Source organism: Pelobates fuscus, chromosome 12, assembly GCF_036172605.1.
Source record: "Pelobates fuscus isolate aPelFus1 chromosome 12, aPelFus1.pri, whole genome shotgun sequence".
Taxonomy (NCBI): Eukaryota; Metazoa; Chordata; class Amphibia; order Anura; family Pelobatidae; genus Pelobates; species Pelobates fuscus.
Window position 1 is genome coordinate 71,129,953 of NC_086328.1, and position 22,395 is coordinate 71,152,347.

A 22,395-nucleotide genomic window follows, 5' to 3' on the forward strand; every position below is an offset into this window, starting at 1 on the left:
CAATGAAGAGGTCATCTTCCTGCTCTTCTCTGCTGCCTCACGCTCCCTGCTCTGATGCTGGGATATGACATTACTCCGGTCCCAGCATCATTAAACAGCACGTGAGAGAGCAGAGCAAGAAGAGCATGAAGATGACAGCAGTCACACTGGACCCCAGGGATAGAATTCATTCCACCTCTCGAGTTAAGGAGACTGGGTGGACATTTAAAGTGAAACACAATTTATGAGAGTGTGCATGTCTGTCTTTTTGTGTAAATTTAAAGGAACACTATAGTGACAGGAATACAAACATATTCCTGACATGACAGTGTTAAAACTATTTAGGTGACCAGACCCCCTCCAAATGCATGGGAAAGGTATTTTTACTCACTTTATCCCCATACCTCCATAGGAAAGCATTAGGAGGCTAACGCACATGCGTGGCAAAACACCTTGCTGCACTAATCTGCATCTCCTCAGAGAGATGCATTAAATCAATGTATCTCTATGGGAAACATTCAGAGCCTCCATGCAGAGCGTGGAGATGCTGAACTAGGAAGCACTTTTAGCGGTTGTCACTACATTAATATATACATTAATATATAATTGTAAAACATTTTAAAATTAAACAAGCCTTTTAATATAATTTATAGCATTTTTTGCAAACATAATTTATTTGTCCTTATTTAAATTTCTAGTTATGTACAATACATTTTAAATAAATCTGCACATTACTCTACAGGACACACCTGTCAACCATTTATTCTTCCTTGAGTAGTATTTTCTTATATCACCATCTTTATTTTATGCCATATACAAAAGCCAGCAAGTCTTTGTTCTCAGCAAAGACAACATATATCAGAAGGCTTAAAATAAAATTGAGACTTCTAAATACAAGTTAGGAACTTTAAGTCACCAGCGTAAATATAAATACCTTATATAAATCTGATTGTTAACCAACATACTCACAAACCTTATGGTTTCATGTTTTGGACCCCAAACTATTGTTTAAAAAAAGATGGCTACTGTACATTGACTTGAGGATTATGTGCTCCCAATGTATTGCCTTTAAAATGCATGCAAAAATTACATTTTAAACTAGTACTCTTACCTGAATTTAGCATTCTTAAAAAAAATTCTTGTGTCTTGTAACGGAGAGAGTTTAGTCTGAATTTTGGGAATTTTGTGTTCTTCCATGACAGAACATTCTAGCTCTGTGAAGTGAGGAAAAAAATCCCAATTATTACATTTTAATTGTGTAGATATATTTGTAATTTATTTTAATTTTTAAATACTATACAGTTTACATCTTAAAGGGACACTCCAGCCAGCTAAACAATTTAAACTTAAATTAGAGCTTTTAATCTCAAAACACTAGGGATCAACCGATATTGATTTTTTTAGAGCTGGTACAGATATTCTGTGAACTTTCAGGCCGATAGCCGATATAATTTGCCGATATTCTGTACATTTATTATTTTGGAAAATAAAAACTATTTATAAAAGGTAAATGCACAAAATATACATGCCACGTGTAGTAGATGCAGTGTGTGTGTAGTGGATGCAGTGTGTGTATGTGTGTAGTGGATGCAGTGTGTGTGTAGTGGATGCAGTGTGTGTGTAGTGGATGCAGTGTGTGTGTAGTGGATGCAGTGTGTGTGTAGTGGATGCAGTGTGTGTGTAGTGGATGCAGTGTGTGTGTGTAGTGGATGCAGTGTGTGTGTGTAGTGGATGCAGTGTGTGTGTGTCGTGGATGCAGTGTGTGTGTGTCGTGGATGCAGTGTGTGTGTGTCGTGGATGCAGTGTGTGTGTCGTGGATGCAGTGTGTGTGTGTCGTGGATGCAGTGTGTGTGTGTCGTGGATGCAGTGTGTGTGTGTCGTGGATGCAGTGTGTGTGTGTCGTGGATGCAGTGTGTGTGTGTCGTGGATGCAGTGTGTGTGTGTCGTGGATGCAGTGTGTGTGTGTAGTGGATGCAGTGTGTGTGTGTAGTGGATGCAGTGTGTGTGTAGTGGATGCAATGTGTGTGTAGTGGATGCAGTGTGTGTGTAGTGGATGCAGTGTGTGTGTAGTGGATGCAGTGTGTGTGTAGTGGATGCAGTGTGTGTTTGTAGTGGATGCAGTGTGTGTTTGTAGTGGATGCAGTGTGTGTTTGTAGTGGATGCAGTGTGTGTTTGTGTAGTGTGTGTAGTGGATGCAGTGTGTATTTGTCTAGTGTGTGTAGTGGATGCAGTGTGTATTTGTCTAGTGTGTGTAGTGGATGCAGTGTGTATTTGTCTAGTGTGTGTAGTGGATGCAGTGTGTATTTGTCTAGTGTGTGTAGTGGATGCAGTGTGTATTTGTCTAGTGTGTGTAGTGGATGCAGTGTGTATTTGTCTAGTGTGTGTAGTGGATGCAGTGTGTATTTGTCTAGTGTGTGTAGTGGATGCAGTGTGTATTTGTCTAGTGTGTGTATATAATGAAAGCAGAGTGTTTGTGTAGTGTGTGTATATAATGAAAGCAGAGTGTTTGTGTAGTGTGTGTATATAATGCAGTGTGCTTGTATTGTGTGTGTATATAATGCAGTGTGTGTGTATATAATGCAGTGTGTGTATATAGTGTGTGTGTATATAATGCAGTGTGTTTGTATATAATGCAGTGTGTTTGTATATAATGCAGTGTGTTTGTATATAATGCAGTGTGTTTGTATATAATGCAGTGTGTTTGTATAGTGTGTGTATATAATGCAGTGTTTGTATAGTGTGTGTATATAATGCAGTGTGTGTATAGTGTGTGTATATAATGCAGTGTGTGTATAGTGTGTGTATATAATGCAGTGTGTATTATATAAACACACTACACAAACACACTGCATTATATAAACACCATACAAACACTGCATTATATCAACACTATACAAACACTGCATTATATACACTGTGTTTGTGTAGTGTATATAATGGAGTGTGTGTTTGAGAGGGCATTTTTTTTTTTTTTTTTAATATTTAATTATTTTTTTTTGTTGTCCCCCCTCCCTGCTTGTTACCTGGCCAGGGATGGGGGATACAGCAGTCCCTGGTGGTCCAGTGGCATTGGCTGAGCTGTGGGGGGCTGGCAGCAAGCGTTTACTCACCTCCCAGCAGCTACTCCAGCTCCACAGTGTAAGTCTCGCAGCCAGCGTGCCGCGCAGAGCGTTGCCAAGCTCTGACGGCCGCGGGTCTCGCGAGACTTACACTGGGGAGCTGGAGGAGCTGCTGGGAGGTGAGTAAACGCTTGCTGCCCGCCCCCCCCGGACCGCCGGGCTTGTAATGAGCCTGGCGGTCCTAGGAGGTATTATTGGCAATATCGGTATCTGAATTGGCTGATACCGATATTGCAGAAAATACAGAATATTGGCCGATTATATAGGTAAAACCGATAATCGGTGGATCCCTACAAAACACCTGTGGTTAGTTTCTTTTCTTTCAATTCTGTGTAGTTTTTCTGCAGTGCTGTAAAATGTTATGCTGTTTTCAGCAGTGTAACCCAGCCTCCTTGTCTCAAATTTCAACATGTTCCCGATTCCCAGTCTCTGAATGAAAGAAATGTACCTTTTTCAGCCAATGAAAATAAAGGCATGTCTTTTGTAGTGTAAGATATGCTCACAGCACAGACTGCACTAGAAACAAGGCTAGAGCCAAAACGTTCTACTTTCCCTCACTCCCTGTAATGCAAGGAATACATTCTTCCTCCAGCCCCTGTCAGCCAAACTCACTACCAACTGTTAACCCATTACCATCCAGTCCCTGTTAACCAAACTACATAGATAGAGAGAGTGGATTGCCAAATTTCAATCTGAACTAAAACTTCTTCATTAAGCTAAAGTTGTTTTCATGCCTATAGTATCCCTGTTAAGTCTATTAAGGGAGTAGTTCTAGTGCTTTTCCAATTAATTTCAAGGATGTACCTAACTGCCAAAATTACATGAGTTGAAAAACGTATGCCCCGAATGGAGTAGTCTCTGGAAAAACAGCCATGGTGAGACCTCAAAGTGTCTGAGATACGAGTGGGGGTTAAAGAGACACTATAGTCACCAAATCAGTTATTTGTGTATATATCAAGCTTCTGAAGTCTCACTGCTCAATTCTCTGCCATTTAGGAGTTAAAAAGGGACACTATAGTCACCTGAACAACTTCAGCTTAATGAGGTTGTTCAGGTGAGTGCTACAGCTACCAGGAGCCTTTTTCTTGTAAGCACTGTATTTTCTGAGAAAATGCAGTGTTTACATTGGAAGCTTGGAACACCTCTTGTTGCAGTCAATCAGACGGCCACCAGAGGGACTTCCGAGTTCAGAGGCCCTAAAAAGGCCTCTCATCCGATGCATTCTGGGTGAATGCATCAGACGGGCTATCAGCACACAAAGCACTGTGAACGCGCTTTGTGTGCTGATAGCCTGTCAGCACTGCTGTGGGCGTGGCTTCAGCTGACAGCTTCAGCTGACAGCTGAAGCCCGAACCCACAGGGAGCTTACTGTCCACAATAGTGGTTGAAGGGGGGGGGAGACCTACTCTCCTTCCCCCCCCCCCCCGGCCCCCACCGCTGTGCGGCGGGTGGGGGCCCTAAAATTATCAATAAGGGGGGGACCTATTGTCCCCCCCCGGCCCCCACCCCTGAGCGGTGGGTGGGGGCCCTAAAATTATCGATAAGGAGGGGGACCTACTGTCCCCCCCCCGGCCCCCACCCCTGTGCGGCGGGTGGGGGCCCTAAAATTATCAATAAGGGGGGGGACCTACTGAACCCCCCCGGCCCCCACCCCTGTGCGGCGGGTGGGGGCCCTAAAATTATCAATAAGGGGGGGGACCTACTGTCCCCCCCCCCCCCGGCCCCCACCCCTGTGTGGCGGGTGGGGGCCCTAAAATGATCAATAAGGGGGGGGGGACCTACTGTCCCCCCCCCCCCGGCCCCCACCCCTGAGCGGCGGGTGGGGGCCCTAAAATGATCAATAAGGGGGGGACCTATTGTCCCCCCCTGGCCCCCACCCCTGAGCGGTGGGTGGGGGCCCTAAAATGATCAATAAGGGGGGGGGACCTACTGTCCCCCCCGGCCCCCACCCCTGTGCGGCGGGTGGGGGCCCTAAAATTATCAATAAGGGGGGACCTACTGTCCCCCCCGGCCCCCACCCCTGAGCGGTGGGTGGGGGCCCTAAATACAAGGGGGGGGGGACCCTAGTTAACCCTCTCCCCCCCCCCAAAAAAAAAATTATATCTCTACCTACCCCCCTCACCCTAAAAATAATGAGGGGGGGAACATTAACTAAAAACCTGTAAAAAAAAAAAAAAAAAATGAGATAAAAAAAACTTACCATTCGATGTTTTCTTTCTTCTAAAATCTTCTTTCTTCAGCCCAAAAAAGGCCAAATAAAAATCCATAATAACCGACGCAATAAAAAAAAAAAAAATACAAAAAAAAACGAGCGCAAAAAAAAATAATCCATCTTCACCCATGGAGGGCTCCGCGCAGAATGAGCTCCGCAGGGTGGGGAAGGCTTATAAAGCCTTGCCCCGCCCTGCAATTAGGCTAAGAACACTCTGATTGGTGGGTTTAAACCAATCAGAGTGCTCTTTGTCATTTTACAAGCGTGGGAAAGTTCTTTGGAATTTTCCCACGCTTGTAAAATGACACAGAGCACTGTGATTGGATGGATTTCAAGCCATCCAATCACAGTGCTCTGTGTCATTTTACAAGCGTGGGAAAATTCCAAAGAACTTTCCCACGCTTGTAAAATGACAAAGAGCACTCTGATTGGTTTAAACCCACCATTGGTGCAGCGCGATTGGTGCAGCGCGAAGCCGTCCCATTGGGCCCCGCGATTTCGTCATTTTGACGAAAAAGGGGGCGCGGCCTAGCGGGGAGCTCGGCGCTGGAACGGAGGTAAGTTTTTAATATAAAAACACCGATTTTTTTTTTTAAATGAATGAAAGTTCATATAAAAGCAAGAAGGAAGGCTGGGGGACCTGTCTTTCTTGCTTTTATATGGTGACTATAGAGTCCCTTTAAATCACTTTTGCTTCGGTTTATACAGCCCTGGTCATACATCCCCTGGCGCTCACAGGGGAAAATTAGGGGTGAAAAGTGTTTAATTTTCAATCAGATCTCAACTTACTTTACAAGTTTTTATCTCTTGCTCTGTAAAAACACACACACAAACAAACACACACACAAACAAACACAAACACGTGTGTGTGACGAACAAATTCTTTAATTAAAAAAAACAAAGCAAAAAAACGAAGGATAAATAGAATATCTTCAAACAAATATTAAAAAGGTACATTTCTCACTATGAACCATTGGGTAATAAATATAAAAGATATAAAATAAACAAATTGAAAACAATGTGGTCTAGTGAGAAAGTAAAAAATAAGAAAAGGGCATTTAAATCAAACAAATCAGAGGCATCCTGTAACAGATATAAGGAAGTCAATGATGCAAGCAAAAAGGCAATTCGATCTACTAAACTACAAAACGACAAAGTGATGGCAAAAGAGAGCCAAACCAACCCCAAAGCATGTTTTAAGCACATTAAAAAAAAAAAGGTACACAGAAAACCTGGGTGGGGGTGTTTGTTAAAGGAGCACTATAGTCAAACTATAAAAGCAAGAAAGACAGGTCTCCATGCCTACCTTCTTGCTTTTATATTAGTTTGCAAAAAAAAAAAAATCAATCTGAGTGCTTTTATCATTAAAACTTACCTCAGTTCCAACGACGAAATCCTCGCCAGGCCCCACCCCGCCCCATTTTTCATCAAAAAGACTAAATAGCGGGAGCGGAGCCTGACCACGGAGGTGAAAGGACGCACAAGCCTGTAGCTCCGTGCTCGCTATAGCAAAAAAGACTACTTACCCATGCCCGCACCGGCTCCCTTAGAAGCAACGAAACACAACAAATCAGGGTCGGACTCACCTGTGACCACATCGGTCCTAAAGGCATTGCTGGCAGTCCTGCAAAGGAATATCTTGGCGGACATAACGGCGATATGCAGCGACTTGCAAGGACTGACCAGTCGCAATGGGGCTCTAGAGGGAACTTCCCAAAGAGCACCCAACATATTGCCAAGCTTCACCAAGCCGTACAAGACCTGCAGCAGCAGAACCTGTTACATGAACGCTGCTTTGCGGCAGAGAAGAAACAACCTCAAACTCAGAGGGGTCTCGGATAATATCCCCGAAACGGAACTGCCACATTTCTTGAGACGCATGCTGGCGGCCCTACGATCACCGAGGCAGGGGAAAGCGATCACCCTGGACAGATTCTTTAGAATCCCTAAACCCAAAAAAACGCCAACCACAGCCCCCAGGGACTTAATAATTACCTTTCAAAACGGGAACGACAAAGTAGCGGTCCTCACAGCACTACAGGACAAAGCACCCCTTCACTTTGAAAATATGGCGATATCATTTTACGCCGACTTATCGAGTGGCACGCTAGCCTGGCAGCGATCGCTCCGACCGCTCACCTCCTTACTCCAACAACAAGGGACTCACTACCGCTGGCACCAATCCCGCATGCTAACGGTCAAGCAAGGAAACGAAACGTACTACATTCAGAACCTCCAGAGCTCAGTGACACTACTATGGGATATGGGCCTGTCCGTGGACTCGCTGACACGACGGGGGTCAAACAACACCTCCCCTTCAACCCACACCTGGGATCCAGCAAGAACCACCATTTTCATCCCCCAAGGAAGAACACCTGACTCCTACGCAGCTATCACTACTTGAAGGGGGACTCAAACGCCCCACGGGACGATATTTAATATTAAAGTTTATTACTTATGGTTTTACTAACCTCCGTTTTTCATAGTTGTAAAGACCTCACTACATTTTCTACCCCCAACATGCCCTACCTAGTCAGGTACGAAACACTTGACTTGCATCTCACCTTCCACCCCTAGGCATACAGACATACACAAAAGAGCTATGCAAATCGTCTCCATACCATCACTGAAACACCGCACCCCCTCAGACCAGAGCATTAGACACAGCAGTCAGAACAAGCCTTAATACTTGTACACCTTTCATCCCCACATGGCATTACGCTTGACGCGGCCCTAAGCCTACCCATGGGTAGCTCCCTCCAGTGCCACCGAATTTTGCCGGAACAACAGACCCGACACAGCCCCCCTTCTCACCAACACTCCTGGGTACCGCACTACTGACAACAGGGCAGACCCCACGCTTACCAAAGAATCCACAAACCACGACACTTTCACCCAAAATGATTATTGGGGGCGCAGACCGCAACCTAGCTATAACAGCCGAGCAAGCAAACGCCCTCACCCGACCAAGGCTACAGCCTGGTCTGACTAACCATAGGTCTATACAAGCCCACACAGGACCGTCACAACACCTTTGCACGCAAATATATCACAGGGCCAGCCCGAAGACCACAAAGCCCCAAAACGACTGTTTTATTATGCTTTTGACTCTGTCTTTTCAATTTTTTGTTAATCTGGCCAGTGGCCACACACACAACTCACTCGCTTTTATTAGTTGTAATCTGCAAAGCCGACGCTTCAAACCAAGGCCCAGCTGGCATCACCTGCCTTGAACCTACTACGTTTGTTCAGTTTATTTTTAACTTAATATCTTTTGTTACCACGGTTAGATAATTATTATTATTATTCGCATCGCTTGTACTCTACACGTGAAACTTAAACTTATATTACTGTTACAGACGGCTAGGAAAACATATGTCTCACAATATAACGGACTTACTTCTAATGCCTGAATGACCTGCTAATCTTACTACTTTCTCTATTACTTAAAAGAGCACTCGGTATTTCTCATTCCTTGTCAGACTATGTCACTGAACGGTTCCCTACAGCTACTGTGGCGTAGAAAGCCAGATTGTGGTTTCATGCACGAACAAATATCTTTAATATGTATAAACATCTCCTTCGAAAAATAGCCTGTTAGACAAACCCGTTATACGCACTTGAGTAGGATTCCAATTACGTATAGTTCTCTAATGGTGACAAACTCCTACTTATAATCTAGACACAACAGATAAGCCTGTGACTATGCGAATTACTCCAACTTATAATATAAAATTGTGCCTGTTAATCATATGCCCCGCATGTTAAGCGAGGAAAAGCCGGAGGAATGCTTTCGGGGCACCTCAGGCCTGCTTGTACCATTTATATGCACAGCAAAAATAAAGCATAAAAAAAAAATTTAAAAAAAAGACTAAATAACAGGGCTCAGACGCTTCTTTTAGAGAAGCATCATAGCTGTCTGGTGCGCATGAGTGGCATCGCACTGCACCAATCGCGTTCTTCATAGAGTAGGAATTGAATGTCGCTCTATGAATGAACCTAACGCTCTACCGCGCATGTGCGCGCTTGCGAGCGGAGCCGATGGACAGCTCACAGTCTATGCTCGCCCTCCTCCTAAGCCAAAGTTTGTATGAAAACACTACATATAGAGATCGCTATGTATAGTTTGTATAAAAACACACAAATTGTAAATAAATATTGTAAACATACACACACACCATCTATTTCCATCTATCTATACATCTATTTCTGTCTCTGACCAACGCTCAGTCACTCACTCTCTCACTTTCACTCTTGTGTGGATATTATAGACCTGTGAGCGTTACTTCTGTGGCTGGGAAAGCATTTCAAAGGTTATTTGAAAGGGATAATATTCAGAATTTAATTTAGGACAACAATGTTATTAGCAAAAATCAGCATGGTTGTATTAAACATAGGTCATGTCAAATTAAGTTAATTGCATTCTATGAAGAATTAAGTAGAACTATAGATCAGGGTGTTGCAGTGGATACAATCTACTTGGATGTTACCAAGGCATTTGATACAGTTCCACTCAATAGGTTAGTGAAAGAAATTGGTCTAGATGAAAATTCTTGTTCTTGCGTAGAACATTGGCTTAAAGATAGAGTGCAGAGAGTGGTCAATGGTAAATTTTCAAACTGAACAAAGGTGGTGGTAGGTGGTGTCCCTCAGGGTTCTCTTCTAGGACCGTTTCTATTTAACCCCTTAAGGACCAAACTTCTGGAATAAAAGGGAATCATGACATGTCACACATGTCATGTGTCCTTAAGGGGTTAAAGGATCACTATAGGGTCAGGAACACAAACATGTATTCCTGACCCTATAGTGAAAACCCACCATTTAGGTGTAAGTATTACAATGTGAGCAAGATATTACTTTGCTGCAGAGGGATTTAGATAAATTGGGGGACTGGACACTTAAATTGCAGCTTAAATTTAATGTTGAAAAATGCAAAGTTATGCACTTTGGGGTAAAGAATGCACAAGCAACTTACAACCTAAATGGTAGTGAATTATGGATAACAACACACAAGGGGGAATTGTTATAGATAAACTAGGCAACAATGTGCAATGTCAATTGGCAGTGGCTAAGGCCAGTAAGGTATTGTCATGCATAAAAAGGGGCACTGATTTTCGGGATAAGAGTTTTGTCTGGTAAAGCATGTAGATTAATAAATTATGAGAGGATCACAGCAGAATAATAGTGGAGAATGTATGGAGCCCCCCCATCTCTGTTGGATTTGTGAATAGTGATCGTTTCAGTTCTGCCAGCCTTTCTGATCAAATGAATGTAGATAGTAGATGTTGAAAAGCATTGAAATAGGATTTGGGAATAGACACAGGAAGAGCTCAAAAGAGTATCATTGGTAGATTCATCAGCTTAACTTAGTTGATTTTCCCTGCCCAGGATAAGAAACTTTTTTTCACCTACATAAGTAGGTCTTAATTTGTTGTAAAAGGGGATGGTGGTTCTATTTATAAATCATAGCAATAGTTTTAGGGACTTTTAACCCCCTCAGGTATGTGAGGCAATTCATTCTCCAATCATACATGAATATATTAGCTAAGGACTGGTGTAGGTTGATAGAGGGAGGACTTGAGTTTTCGTACTGTTAAAAGATTATTGGGAACTTTCATATTATAAGCTTAATAAGGATAACAGATCAGGGTGAAGGCTCTTGTGATTAGAACAAATATACACATTAGTTTAAATAAAAAAACAGGGGTAATATCACCAATCAACAATCTCTCCACAGGAGGAGAGAAAACGTAGGCAAGTTTAAGGTGAAGAGAAACAGGAAAACTGTGTGTGTGGAAAGCAATTCAAGAAATTAGAATTACGAAGAGGCAATTAATTGAATGGATTGCAGTGCATTACAGACCTTCAGATAAAGTGGCTCATAATTCATAAAAAGCATAAATATATACCAAAAAAAAAAAAAAAAAGACCAATAGCATCAAGGGGATGTTTTATCTTTTTTTAAAAATTTCCATTTACTTTAATAATGTTCAAATCAAGTAAATAATTTTAATTTACTTGGCATGCACTTTACATTTTTGTGTATCTCTACCTACTATTTGTGAACTTGGCCAAAACTGCAGGGAAACAGAATGTACCTTCCCCAATTTAGGAATATCTATACATTGTTGGTTTAGCCTAATTATTACAAACTCTGGGTTTCTTGAACAGCTCTGCGTATCACCATTTTGGTCATTTAACACATACTCAAGCTTGCCATCCTCACTGCAGTAATTAAATAAAAAAGATTTGTGACTAATGAATTTCTTACCAGTGTCCTCCTGACTATCCGATAGAGAATGGTCAGTTAAGCCATGCATTTCTACAGGTTTTTGTTGAACCTTCTGCTCTTCTAACGTTGATGAAGACAATCTGTGCATATGGATGTCAACTACTGATGATGCACTATCTTCGGCATGAGAGTCCAGTGTCTGAGGCACAGTTGTCACTTCTGTTTCACCAAGTAAAATATTAGATGTTTTGCTTGCTTGACCAAGTAAAATATTAGATGTCTTGCCTGCTTCACCAAGTAAAATATTAGATGTTTTGCCTGCTTCACCAAGTAAAATATTAGATGTTTTGCTTGCTTCACCAAGTAAAATATTAGATGTTTCTCTTGCTTTACCAAGTAAAATATTAGAGGTTTCTCCTGCTTTACCAGGTAAAATATGAGACGTTTCTCCTGCTACACCAAGTAAAATATGAGATGTTTTGCCTGCTTCACCAAGTAAAATATTAGATGTTTTGCTTGCTTCACCAAGTAAAATATTAGATGTTTCTCCTGCTTCACCAAGTAAAATATTAGATGTTTCTCCTGCTTCACCAAGTAAAATGTTAGATGTTTCTCCTGCTTTACCAGGTAAAATATGAGACGTTTCTCCTGCTTCACCAAGTAAAATATTAGATGTTTTGCCTGCTTTACCAGGTAAACTATGAGACGTTTCTCCTGCTACACCAAGTAAAATATTAGATGTTTCTCCTTCTTCACCAAGTAAAATATTAGATGTTTCTCCTGCTTCACCAAGTAAAATATTAGATGTTTCTCCTGCTTCACCAAGTAAAATATTAGATGTTTTGCTTGCTTCACCAAGTAAAATATTAGATGTTTTGCTTGCTTCACCAAGTAAAATATTAGATGTTTCTCCTTCTTCACCAAGTAAAGTATGAGACGTTTCTCTTGCTTCACCAAGTAAAATATGAGACGTTTTTCCTGCTTCACCAAGTAAAATATTAGATGTTTTGCCTGCTTCACCAAGTAAAATATTAGATGTTTCTCTTGCTTCACCAAGTAAATTATTAGATGTTTCTCTTGCTTCACCAAGTAAAATATTAGAGGTTTCTCCTGCTTTACCAGGTAAAATATGAGACGTTTTTCCTGCTTCACCAAGTAAAATATTAGATGTTTCTCTTGCTTCACCAAGTAAAATATTAGAGGTTTCTCCTGCTTTACCAGGTAAAATATGAGACGTTTTTCCTGCTTCACCAAGTAAAATATTAGATGTTTCTCTTGCTTCACCAAGTAAAATATTAGAGGTTTCTCCTGCTTTACCAGGTAAAATATGAGACGTTTTTCCTGCTTCACCAAGTAAAATATTAGAGGTTTGGATGTGACTCTCTGTGAAAATAAGTTCTTCATTTTTGCGAACCACTTCAGCATTAATCTCTTCAGGCACATGGTGAGGTCCTTCTACTCCACTTGTATGAGGTTCATTGTCTACCTCCATCCCTTGAGACACGTCCGTTTCTTGTTGACCTGGGTCTTCCTGTACAAATAAAATATGCACATTAAGTAATTCAAAATTAGAATCAAATTCATTTACAGAATCATTTTTTCCATCAATGCTTGATACAAGTTCTTTCTTCGTGGTTTCTTGTTCAGGGTAAACCTTAACAATGCTTTGTTTTTTGATTACAGGATGTGCATATAATTCTGTGTTCATCCCAGCCATCTCATTTGATGATATATCAGATTCTTCTCCCTCTGTTGACTCTACAAAACATTCTTGGGAACCTGTTTGACACAAAGTATATGTAAAAATGTAACACAAAGATTGAAATAGTCAATAATAGACACTGAATTTTTGACAATTAAATTTAAAGTGCGAGTTCTGTACCAATGACAGCTTAATGAATAAACATGTAATCAATTTGATTAATATATGCAGATACTTGCCTAAAGATTTATACAAAAGGATAACAAGGAAAAGCGAGAAACAGCTCTTTATGATATTATTGTATGGGCAAATATATAAATGTCAAAGCAGTTCCACTGTACAAAGTCTATGGTTGCTTGGCTACTGAGCTGGCATATGATCTGAAATTTAACTTATCACCAAGTCTACTATAATAAAAGATTGGCCAAAGAGACAAAAATAAAATGGACAAATACACTCAATTCTGTAAATAAGGCAAGGCACAAATAAAAGTATTACAATAGAATGTAAGCATTTGCCACTTAGCTATTTAGGTCTGTTATGATCAATGTCTGCCAAAACGGCTCACTGGTGAAAAATTGGCCAAGGTGAGGGAGGTGGTTAATGGTATGCTTTCATTTTACATCCGTTATCAAAGTGCATAAGTGAAAGATGTAGAGGTACTTTTTTGTTAACAGAGGAGATAAGCTAACTTTAATGACAAACTTTCAACACTGTGCTCACATTCAAACGAAAGCAACCGTTAAAACCCCCAAACCAATAGTTAAAATAAAAAGGTAACTTATTCATTATACATTTGCCCCATTATGTATAAAACCAATAATATTCCAAAATCAATGCTATAACCTTTCAAATGTTGATAGTTGTTTTCCACTCCTTGTTCAAAATCTTCTAAAGAAACCAGATGAAACTTTTTTGGCCTCCTTATCAAACCACCTTTACCTCCTTTACTTATCAATTCAGCAACAACAGGGGTGCACAAATCTGTCGTAATTGTCCTAAAAAACAAAAACATTTATCATATGCAGGGTTTTTTTTTGGTCAATAGGTCAAAATATTGGTTTTTCAATATGGTAAAAAAAATATAAAAGAATATTATACTATAATAAAAGAATGTATACTACAAAATTAATGTTAAAAACCATTAAAAAAAAAAAATTAAATACATCTTTACAACAAAATGTCAATTAAATGTCCAGGCGGATCATTCATATTAACCTTATCAGTATTTCCAAAATGATTTTTTGTGTATGTGTAAATCAGCCTTCATAAAGTGCTAACATTTATATACATTAAAAAAAAAAAAAAAAAAAAAAATTACACACAAAATTAACAGATGCAAAACGGTGAAAAAAAAGTACTCAAAAGAGTCTAGAATCTAGGAAGAAGAGGTAACTGAACCCTAGAGAGAGAATGACATGTTGGAAGGGAGAAGAGAGTGATTGATATGATGCCGGTGTCCAGTTAAGCTTGTATAAGAAAAAATGAGAAAGAAAAAACCACGTAGTGGAAATAGAGAGTGAATGGACTATGGAAACACAGGTGACATGCGGAGGGATGGGAGAGCTACGTTAAGAAGAGAAGGTTTACACAGGAAGATAGAAAGCTTTCCTAAAATAAGGTATTTCTATAACTGGTGGGTGGGTTTAATAAAACACTGTTTTTGGTCAGAGTAACCCTCATCCTGTCCCAAATCTCTAAAGAAGTAAAGCTGAAAAAAAAAAAAAAGGTAAAGCCAAAAAAACAAAACAAAAAAAAAAAATAAGTTCTGGCATCAGATCATCCTCTTTTGCGGATGTTGTCACTCCTTGCTGGAGGGATGTAAGGGGAAGGACAGACTAAGAAGAGGATATAGGTGGCATGGAGAGGGGCTATGACGTCTCTAGAGATTGGTTGCCAGCATGCAGACGTGAGACATCAAATATGCACAGAGCGGACATTAGCCAACCCGGAACTCATGGTCTAATGACGGAACCAACAATGCCTCAATGACTTTGCAGGAGATTAAGTAACAGCTCTGGTAGAAAATGGGCTAAACTCTGTAGGTGCAGCACTTCATAGAACACTGAACATTTAGACTCCAGGCATCAAGACCACTTCAAGTGCCGGTCCTTAGACTAGTTCTTTAAAGCTCTTGAGAGAAATGTTAGACAATTGAGAGCATTCCATAAAAATTATGCGGCGCTTGAGAAGTCCGTTGGAAAGAATAGAGGACAAGGGAAGATCACCAGCAGAGAAAATGGATCAAGAATAATTTGTTAGAGATTTAATGATGAGTGGGATTGTTGAGAGCTTCATAAGTTACACAATAGTACACATACACATGATTTATTGTTAAGCAGGCCCTCTGATCAGATATAAAACATCTTTGATATTATTCTTAAGGATACAAGGAAAACCTTCTAGGGAGAGGGTGTCAAGTTACTCTAATGGTAAGGGGGGTAAACCCCTAAGATGAAATAGGCTTTGACAAAAAGAACACAAGGAAAAAAACATGTAAGGGATAAACCCTCATGGACAGAGAGTAAGCCTAATAAAACAACTTTTAATATGTATATTAAAAGTTGTTTTATAACCATTTGTCTCAAAAAAGGAAATCAATATAATATTAGTATCTTAGAATAGAAAAAAAAAAATCAACAGAAAAATATGATAAACAAAAAAAAGGCACGGGATAATCTTAATAGAACAATATTAAATACTGGTAAAGAAACAGATCCAGAGACTGTCCACTTCATTTTTATTTCTGTATCGACGAATAGTATATGTCCTATACCACTGAAGCAGAATTATACACTTTATGTATGCCTCAATCACCATTGATAGTGTGTGTGTGTGTGTGTGTGTGTGTGTGTGTGTGTGTGTGTGTGTGTGTGTGTATATATATATATACACACACACTTTAATAAAAAATACAAATAATGTATATATATATATATATATGTGTGTAAAAAGAAAGGTGTGCAGCCAATATACATATTTTGAGATTTGAAAAGGTTTTATAAAGATATTTCATGAATGAAAGGATAATAAAACGTGTTTTTCTTTGTTCATGCAACATGTAACTTGGCTAGATACCTAGCTCTCTAAGATTAGTCACCTTGGTACCACAGACTGATTTCCCATGGCCGACAGATTTCCAATTTGTTCTGCCATCTTCGATAGGCTGTTCTCTGAAACAAAATTTTTTAATGTTAATCATTGTACAGTGATGGCTCGGTTTTGCCACCTTGCATATATAATTATAAACATATGCTTTTAAATATGTTTTAGTATTCTTGACAAAAGTGCAGTTTTTCCTCTTCTCATAGTCCTTTTTTCAATTGATTATTCAGGTGGCAGATACGGTTAGATCTCGTTTTTTAAGGTTTTAGATGGAGGTTTACTTAACTCTGCAGATCAAACATGTTATTTAAAACTTACGTCTCACATTGTTTATAGCATGTTGTCACATAAGATCTGTATAGCTTTTCTATTCAGTGAAAGAAGCATCAATATCAAAAGAAATGCAGTTTCAAGGTGTATAACTTAACAGTGATATCTTTTATTTATAAAGAACTGGGTCAGACGCCTATAATAAAAAGCCAGAACGAGAACTGACAAATCCTTGCAGTGGGGAAGCAAAATAAGTAACAATGTCCCAGAAGTTATTCATTTTACTCCAAATTGTAGCAAATTGAAATCTCAATGAGAAAATTGAGGCCAAGATACCGGTCCTGGAAAAATTTCCCAACTCTTTTATAGTAACAGCTTGCTACTTTATCCTAAATATTGCATTCAGATTGTTATTTGCTAGAATCAGGAGTTTGGTGAATAACCTTGCTTACGTGTAGGACTCTAGAAAAGGGCAAAGGGAAAACTTGGCTAACGGTTCTGAAAAATGGTCCCATGAACCATTTTGTGTATAACGTGGCAGTTATTCATTTTAATTTATAAATCTTTATTCCATTTTATAAAAGGAAGGAAAAAAGTTACATATCAGTAGACAAGATAAAGATAATACCAATCTCTATGTAATTACAGATTAGTCATACACAATCAGGAAAAAATTATAGTCATTTCATGAATTAGCTTTCGTATTGACAAAAATCAGGAGAGTCCATGTTGTTCGTGACAAGTGTGTTATGGACAAAAGTATCATAATACCTAAAAAAAAAAGAAAAGAAAAAAAAAAAAAGAAGAAGAAAACCGACACATACCAGCGGAAAGGGGTTGGCGGCAGAAGGGAACAGACAGGTTACTTAGAACTGTTATGACACAGTGAGTTGACAGGCAGTTACTCATATTCTAAGCGTAAGTACCACATTAAGCATGGAATGGATTAGTCGGCTCCTATTTTTGCACGTTTGGATTTGTGCGTTCCCATTGTTGTGTCATGTATCTTTATTGAATATTAAGTATTTCTACTGTTAGCACTCTATTGTCTTGTTTTAGGAAGGGTGTCTATTCTTTCCACCTCTTTTTTTGTTAGGTGTTACATTGACTGGATTTCTATGGAAACATAAGCCAGATAGATATAACTTACTTTACATTATTGCATTGCTTTCATACGGCAAAGTGGATTCGCACACAACTAAATACGCTACCAAAGATTTTGAACCCCCTTTCCTCAAAAAGGGAATTGAGCCAATTCATAAAGGATAGCTCATCATTAAACAGGAAATGGCTCTCAGAGTTAGCATTGAGGGGTATAGTAGGATATATGGACATAATATTTTTAGATTGCTTGGATATGTGACCACAGGACAAATATTAGGATCAGAAGCGACGGGAAACAAAATAGGATAGAGATGTATAGACACCCTCTAAAACTATTTAATCAGCAGACAACTGCTCTTTCCCTTGCAAACATGTGTCCTTACAAGTGGCTATCCTTTTTCCGAATGGTCCAGAGAGATTCTCAACTATATTCAGTGAAGGTACTGGCATATATTCTAGTGTTTACCAGAATAAAAATGTGATGGTCCACTCTTACAATGTGTGTGGGCAGGTTTTCTTGGATGCATAGCTGGTCCAGGCTTACGCATACATTTTTATCAGGAAATGCATATCGAGGCGAAGTCTGCTCCAACACTGACAGAGTTAGTTAATATAGTGAGAGTTTAAAGCGGATTTAAAATGTAAAGGTAAAAACAGCCAAACTGCAAACATTCTCTAAGTCAGATATGCTTCTAGTTCAGCATCCAGAAGTGTAACAGGATCTCCATAGACAGTGTTGTACTCTCATGTGTGGGCTTCTGGCAGGTGAATCGTGAGAGACTGAAGAGGGCCAGCAGGTTAACTTTGGCAGTGGTCAAAAGGGTACAACTCGGCCTGATCTCGGAGCGGAGCAGTCGCACGTTACTGCTGCTCCTGCTCTGGGTGGCGGTTTCTTACTTATTCTCGACTAAAACAAGCACTTATTGACCTGAAACCAGCCACCGGACACCAGGGGACAACGCAAGCTACACATTAATGCCAAACACAATGCTTTTTGGGTCAGCCTGACACACGCGACATCTGCGGCCTGCAAGCCTGGCTAGAGTGGGAGAGACGGCCGCTCTCCCGCTGCGGCAACCAACAGGGACGCTCGAGAAGGGTACCCGTTCCCCCCCCCCCCCCCCCACAGACCGTCGGGGGTTATCAATGTGACAAGCAAAACTCATTTAACGACAACAGATCCCACAAGGCTCAAGATGGCCGCTGAAAATCTCGCTCTGAGTGGTGAGGGGTCGGCTGCCCGTGAATGGGAAACCAAATTCCTAAGGGCATTTGATAAGATCTGCCAGCAGTTCTGGAGGAGAGTGGAGGCAAGGAGTCGACGTCTGACTACACCCGCTCCCAAGGCGCAACCTCCGGACGAAAGCTGGCTCGGCGACCCACTCCCTGGCATAGATCTAAGAGGCTAAGTGCACCAACTTACAGACCCAACAGGAGGAGGTCCCACCGCCGCCCGAGACCCCGAAAATCACGTCTCACAGCGACACGACGGCAAATCCCTCCAGGGGAGACAATGGCCCCAGCTACGACCCAGGCTGGAGACGGTGAGAGGGGCTGGAGCATTCGATGGCCTAACGAAGAAAACCCTTCCCACAGCCTCAACAACTTGCAGCACTCACCAGATTCGCGGGACTGTGCCCATCCCATGGAGGGCATCGGCTGAGCTGTGCCTGAGGGACACCCAGATCATACCCTGCCCTCAGTGGGGAAAAGGGACATGGCATACAGGATCCACATTTAAGGGACGCTATCCTGCCTTCTATGCCTCAGTCATAGTTACTGTTATGTTTGCTTAACTATTGCATATGGCTGCCCATTGTTTAATAAGGCCTAGACAGTCTTGACATACAGGCATCCTACTCCCCATAAATTCTGAAATGTGTAGCCTGGGTGTCGTGCCAAACTACTAGTGTATTAAGTAGTTTCTTGCATTTTCGATCCACAACCTAGCCCACAATTCTCAATCTGACAAGCACTTTCCTAGAACCTTTTGGTCGCTGTTTATGTTGTATTTTAGTTCATCTGAATCTAGCATGTCACACTTCTACACACCTTAGTCATGCAAGTCATTAATTTCATATGTGTCAGTTCACTGGCCCACCCAGCATGATACCTAACCTGATTTAAGCTAGCTAACGACACATGATATTAACTATAGACAGCACTAGGATTACTCAGCTTGTTTTAGTTTCTCTTGTTATAATGTTTATACTTTCATCTCATTTGTCTAGATCTTCTCCTAGGCTAGCCAAGTGTTATATGCTCATTCACTCTAGACATGACTAAACAGCATGTTATATTTAACATTTACTTAATTAGCAAGCTAATGTACCGACAGTATGTATTTTTCTTTTGTGTCTTAAGCCTCAGTCCATAACCTGTGTAAAAAGCTTGTCAATCTTATTCATTACTATTAGGCGTAACACAAGACCTGCAAATCACATTATAAGCATTAATGTACTTTTTCATGTTACTCGAAGTTTTACGCATACCTAACCTAGCATGTCATAGTATACTAAAAACAAAAATGTGCAAGATATCTCCAAGCCATGTTTATGTGAAGATAGAGCTTGTGAAAGCTATTGCGGCTGTGCAAGCACTGTTGTAACTCTCACGCACAGCAAAAAAGTAGCAGTCACTGTTGGGGGTTTTGGTAAATTTTGCAAAGAACCCAGAAGGTAATAGATCATTACTTCTTTTGTGAAAAACATACTGATGAGGTCTCACAGCCTTATTTACACCTTGTAGCAATAACAACAGTATGCACAGAACTCATGTATATTTTTGCTCTAAAAATTGTATTTACACCTTGTAGGTATTTCTGTGCAATACTTGTTCCCCAAAAGATTTTTACCATGATTTCTCTCTCAAATTTTTAGTGTATGCAATGAGCAAAAAGTTGAAAAATATAGTATTATCTTAAGGAAAAAAAAAAAAATCTGGATCACGGAAGCCTATATTCCCAGTAATTGGGTGTATAGATTACTTGAGTCCTGGTGTGAAAATAGGTCTTAACCACTTTTGCTTTCAGATACACAGGTATACAAAAAATTGTGGGATGGTATTCACACCAGATCCATCAAAAAAGAAGAAATTTACCATTTTCCAAAATGTGCATATCAAAAACAATGTCAAGGGGGCGGGGCCAAGCAGCCGAATTGAGTGGACATTTCATACTGCTCCTGGTCCTACATTCTGAATCTCACAATAAATCGACCAAACTAGGCTACATCGGCCCCCAGCAGTGCTACCCGAGACTGGGTGACATGCCTTTCTTCTGCGGATCGCAAGTTAAGAATCGACCCGCAAGAAACGGCAGATGCACAGACCCAGCAACCTGTGGTTTCCTGCAAGACACGTGGAGTTCCCAGATGACTGGGCTCCCTACCCACCCACACCTGAGGCGTACAAAACCAAAGACTCCGGCCGTAACAATCCCCGGGACGAGAGACATCAGAAATTACCAACAGGCACTCCGATCTTGAAGACCCTGGAGCGGGTGAACAGAGAGGCCTCGACGGACCTGTCAGATGGAGAGGCCAGTCCACCTCGAGCAAAGTCTACCAAGCCCATCAGGCTCAAAAATACCCGCAGCAGCACCAAACTCAACACCCTCCACGAAACAAGACATAGCAGGCCTATACGAACGAATACGCACGCTGTTTGATGCAGACATAGCGCTAGTAAAGGAAAGGTGCGTGCCATCACGGACAGGGTATGGACCACAGAGCAGGGCCTCGCCGCATTGGAGGTGACTGTACAAGCACTGCAGGCCTCGCAGGCTACCACCAATCACAAGGTGGCAGAAAGAACCTTAAATTCAGAGGGGTCTCTGACGAGGTGACTGCAGAAGAGCTTCCACACATGATCCGACGACTGCTAGCCATGGCACTACCTGCCAAACAGGCGAGGTCAGTAGTACTGGATGGGGTGTACCGGATCACAAAGTCACCAAGAGCGCCCAAGGCCACCCCCAGGGATATTATTGTGAGATTCCAATCCTTTGCCGACAAGCAACAATTCATGCGAGCCCTAAGAGGCAAAACACCTTTGTCATTTGAGTCGCACCAATTGACTTTTTACCAGGATCTTACCCAATCCACCCTGCAATGGCGCACAACCATGCGGCCTATAACCTGGAGGCTATAAGAAGCGAATATACCATACCGGTGGACCACTCCACGGGCCTTAACCGTGCCGGCGGTGGAAAAAACCAGGACTCAGTGACTTGACTGGCCTAGAGAAACCCATTGCACACAAGGTCCTAGGGCTCGGACTAGTTCAGTTTTGTATCAGTTTAGCTATGTTATATGATGCTTTATTTTGTAATTGACCACATTCTCCCTTTGGCTTTAGGATGTCAAAAAACAGTTTCCCGAACCCGGGAAAATAGTCTCACCACATAGGCAGATAAGTGGAGGGGAGGAGTAATAGTGTACTCCTAGGAGAACACAAACGTGACCATCAGCCTCTACCCTCCCCCCCATAAAATAAGTGATAAGATAATGGAAGAAAGGGACAAAAAGTCTCATGGATACTTTACTATTTTAAAATGCGCACTGTGTATTGCCAAAATGCCATGTTAATGTGCTGCTATGTTTTACAAAAGCTTGCAATAGCTGTTGTGGCTTTGCAAGCCAGTTTGTATCACTATATACGACAAAAATAAATT

At 41.0% G+C, this 22,395-nt stretch overlaps 1 protein-coding gene across 3 annotated transcripts in view; it reads right to left on the reverse strand.

The window, feature by feature from the left end:
- Positions 1–22,395, reverse strand: part of CENPT (centromere protein T) — a 103,801-nt gene that overhangs the window by 17,770 nt on the left and 63,636 nt on the right. For all 3 annotated transcript variants that reach the window (XM_063437274.1, XM_063437276.1, XM_063437275.1), the window contains 4 exons: positions 16,345–16,417; positions 14,091–14,242; positions 11,582–13,321; positions 1,091–1,193 (listed from right to left, as the gene is read on the reverse strand). In XM_063437274.1, the coding sequence (XP_063293344.1) occupies positions 1,091–1,193; positions 11,582–13,321; positions 14,091–14,242; positions 16,345–16,417 (2,068 nt within the window). The remainder of the gene's footprint in view (positions 1–1,090; positions 1,194–11,581; positions 13,322–14,090; positions 14,243–16,344; positions 16,418–22,395) is intronic.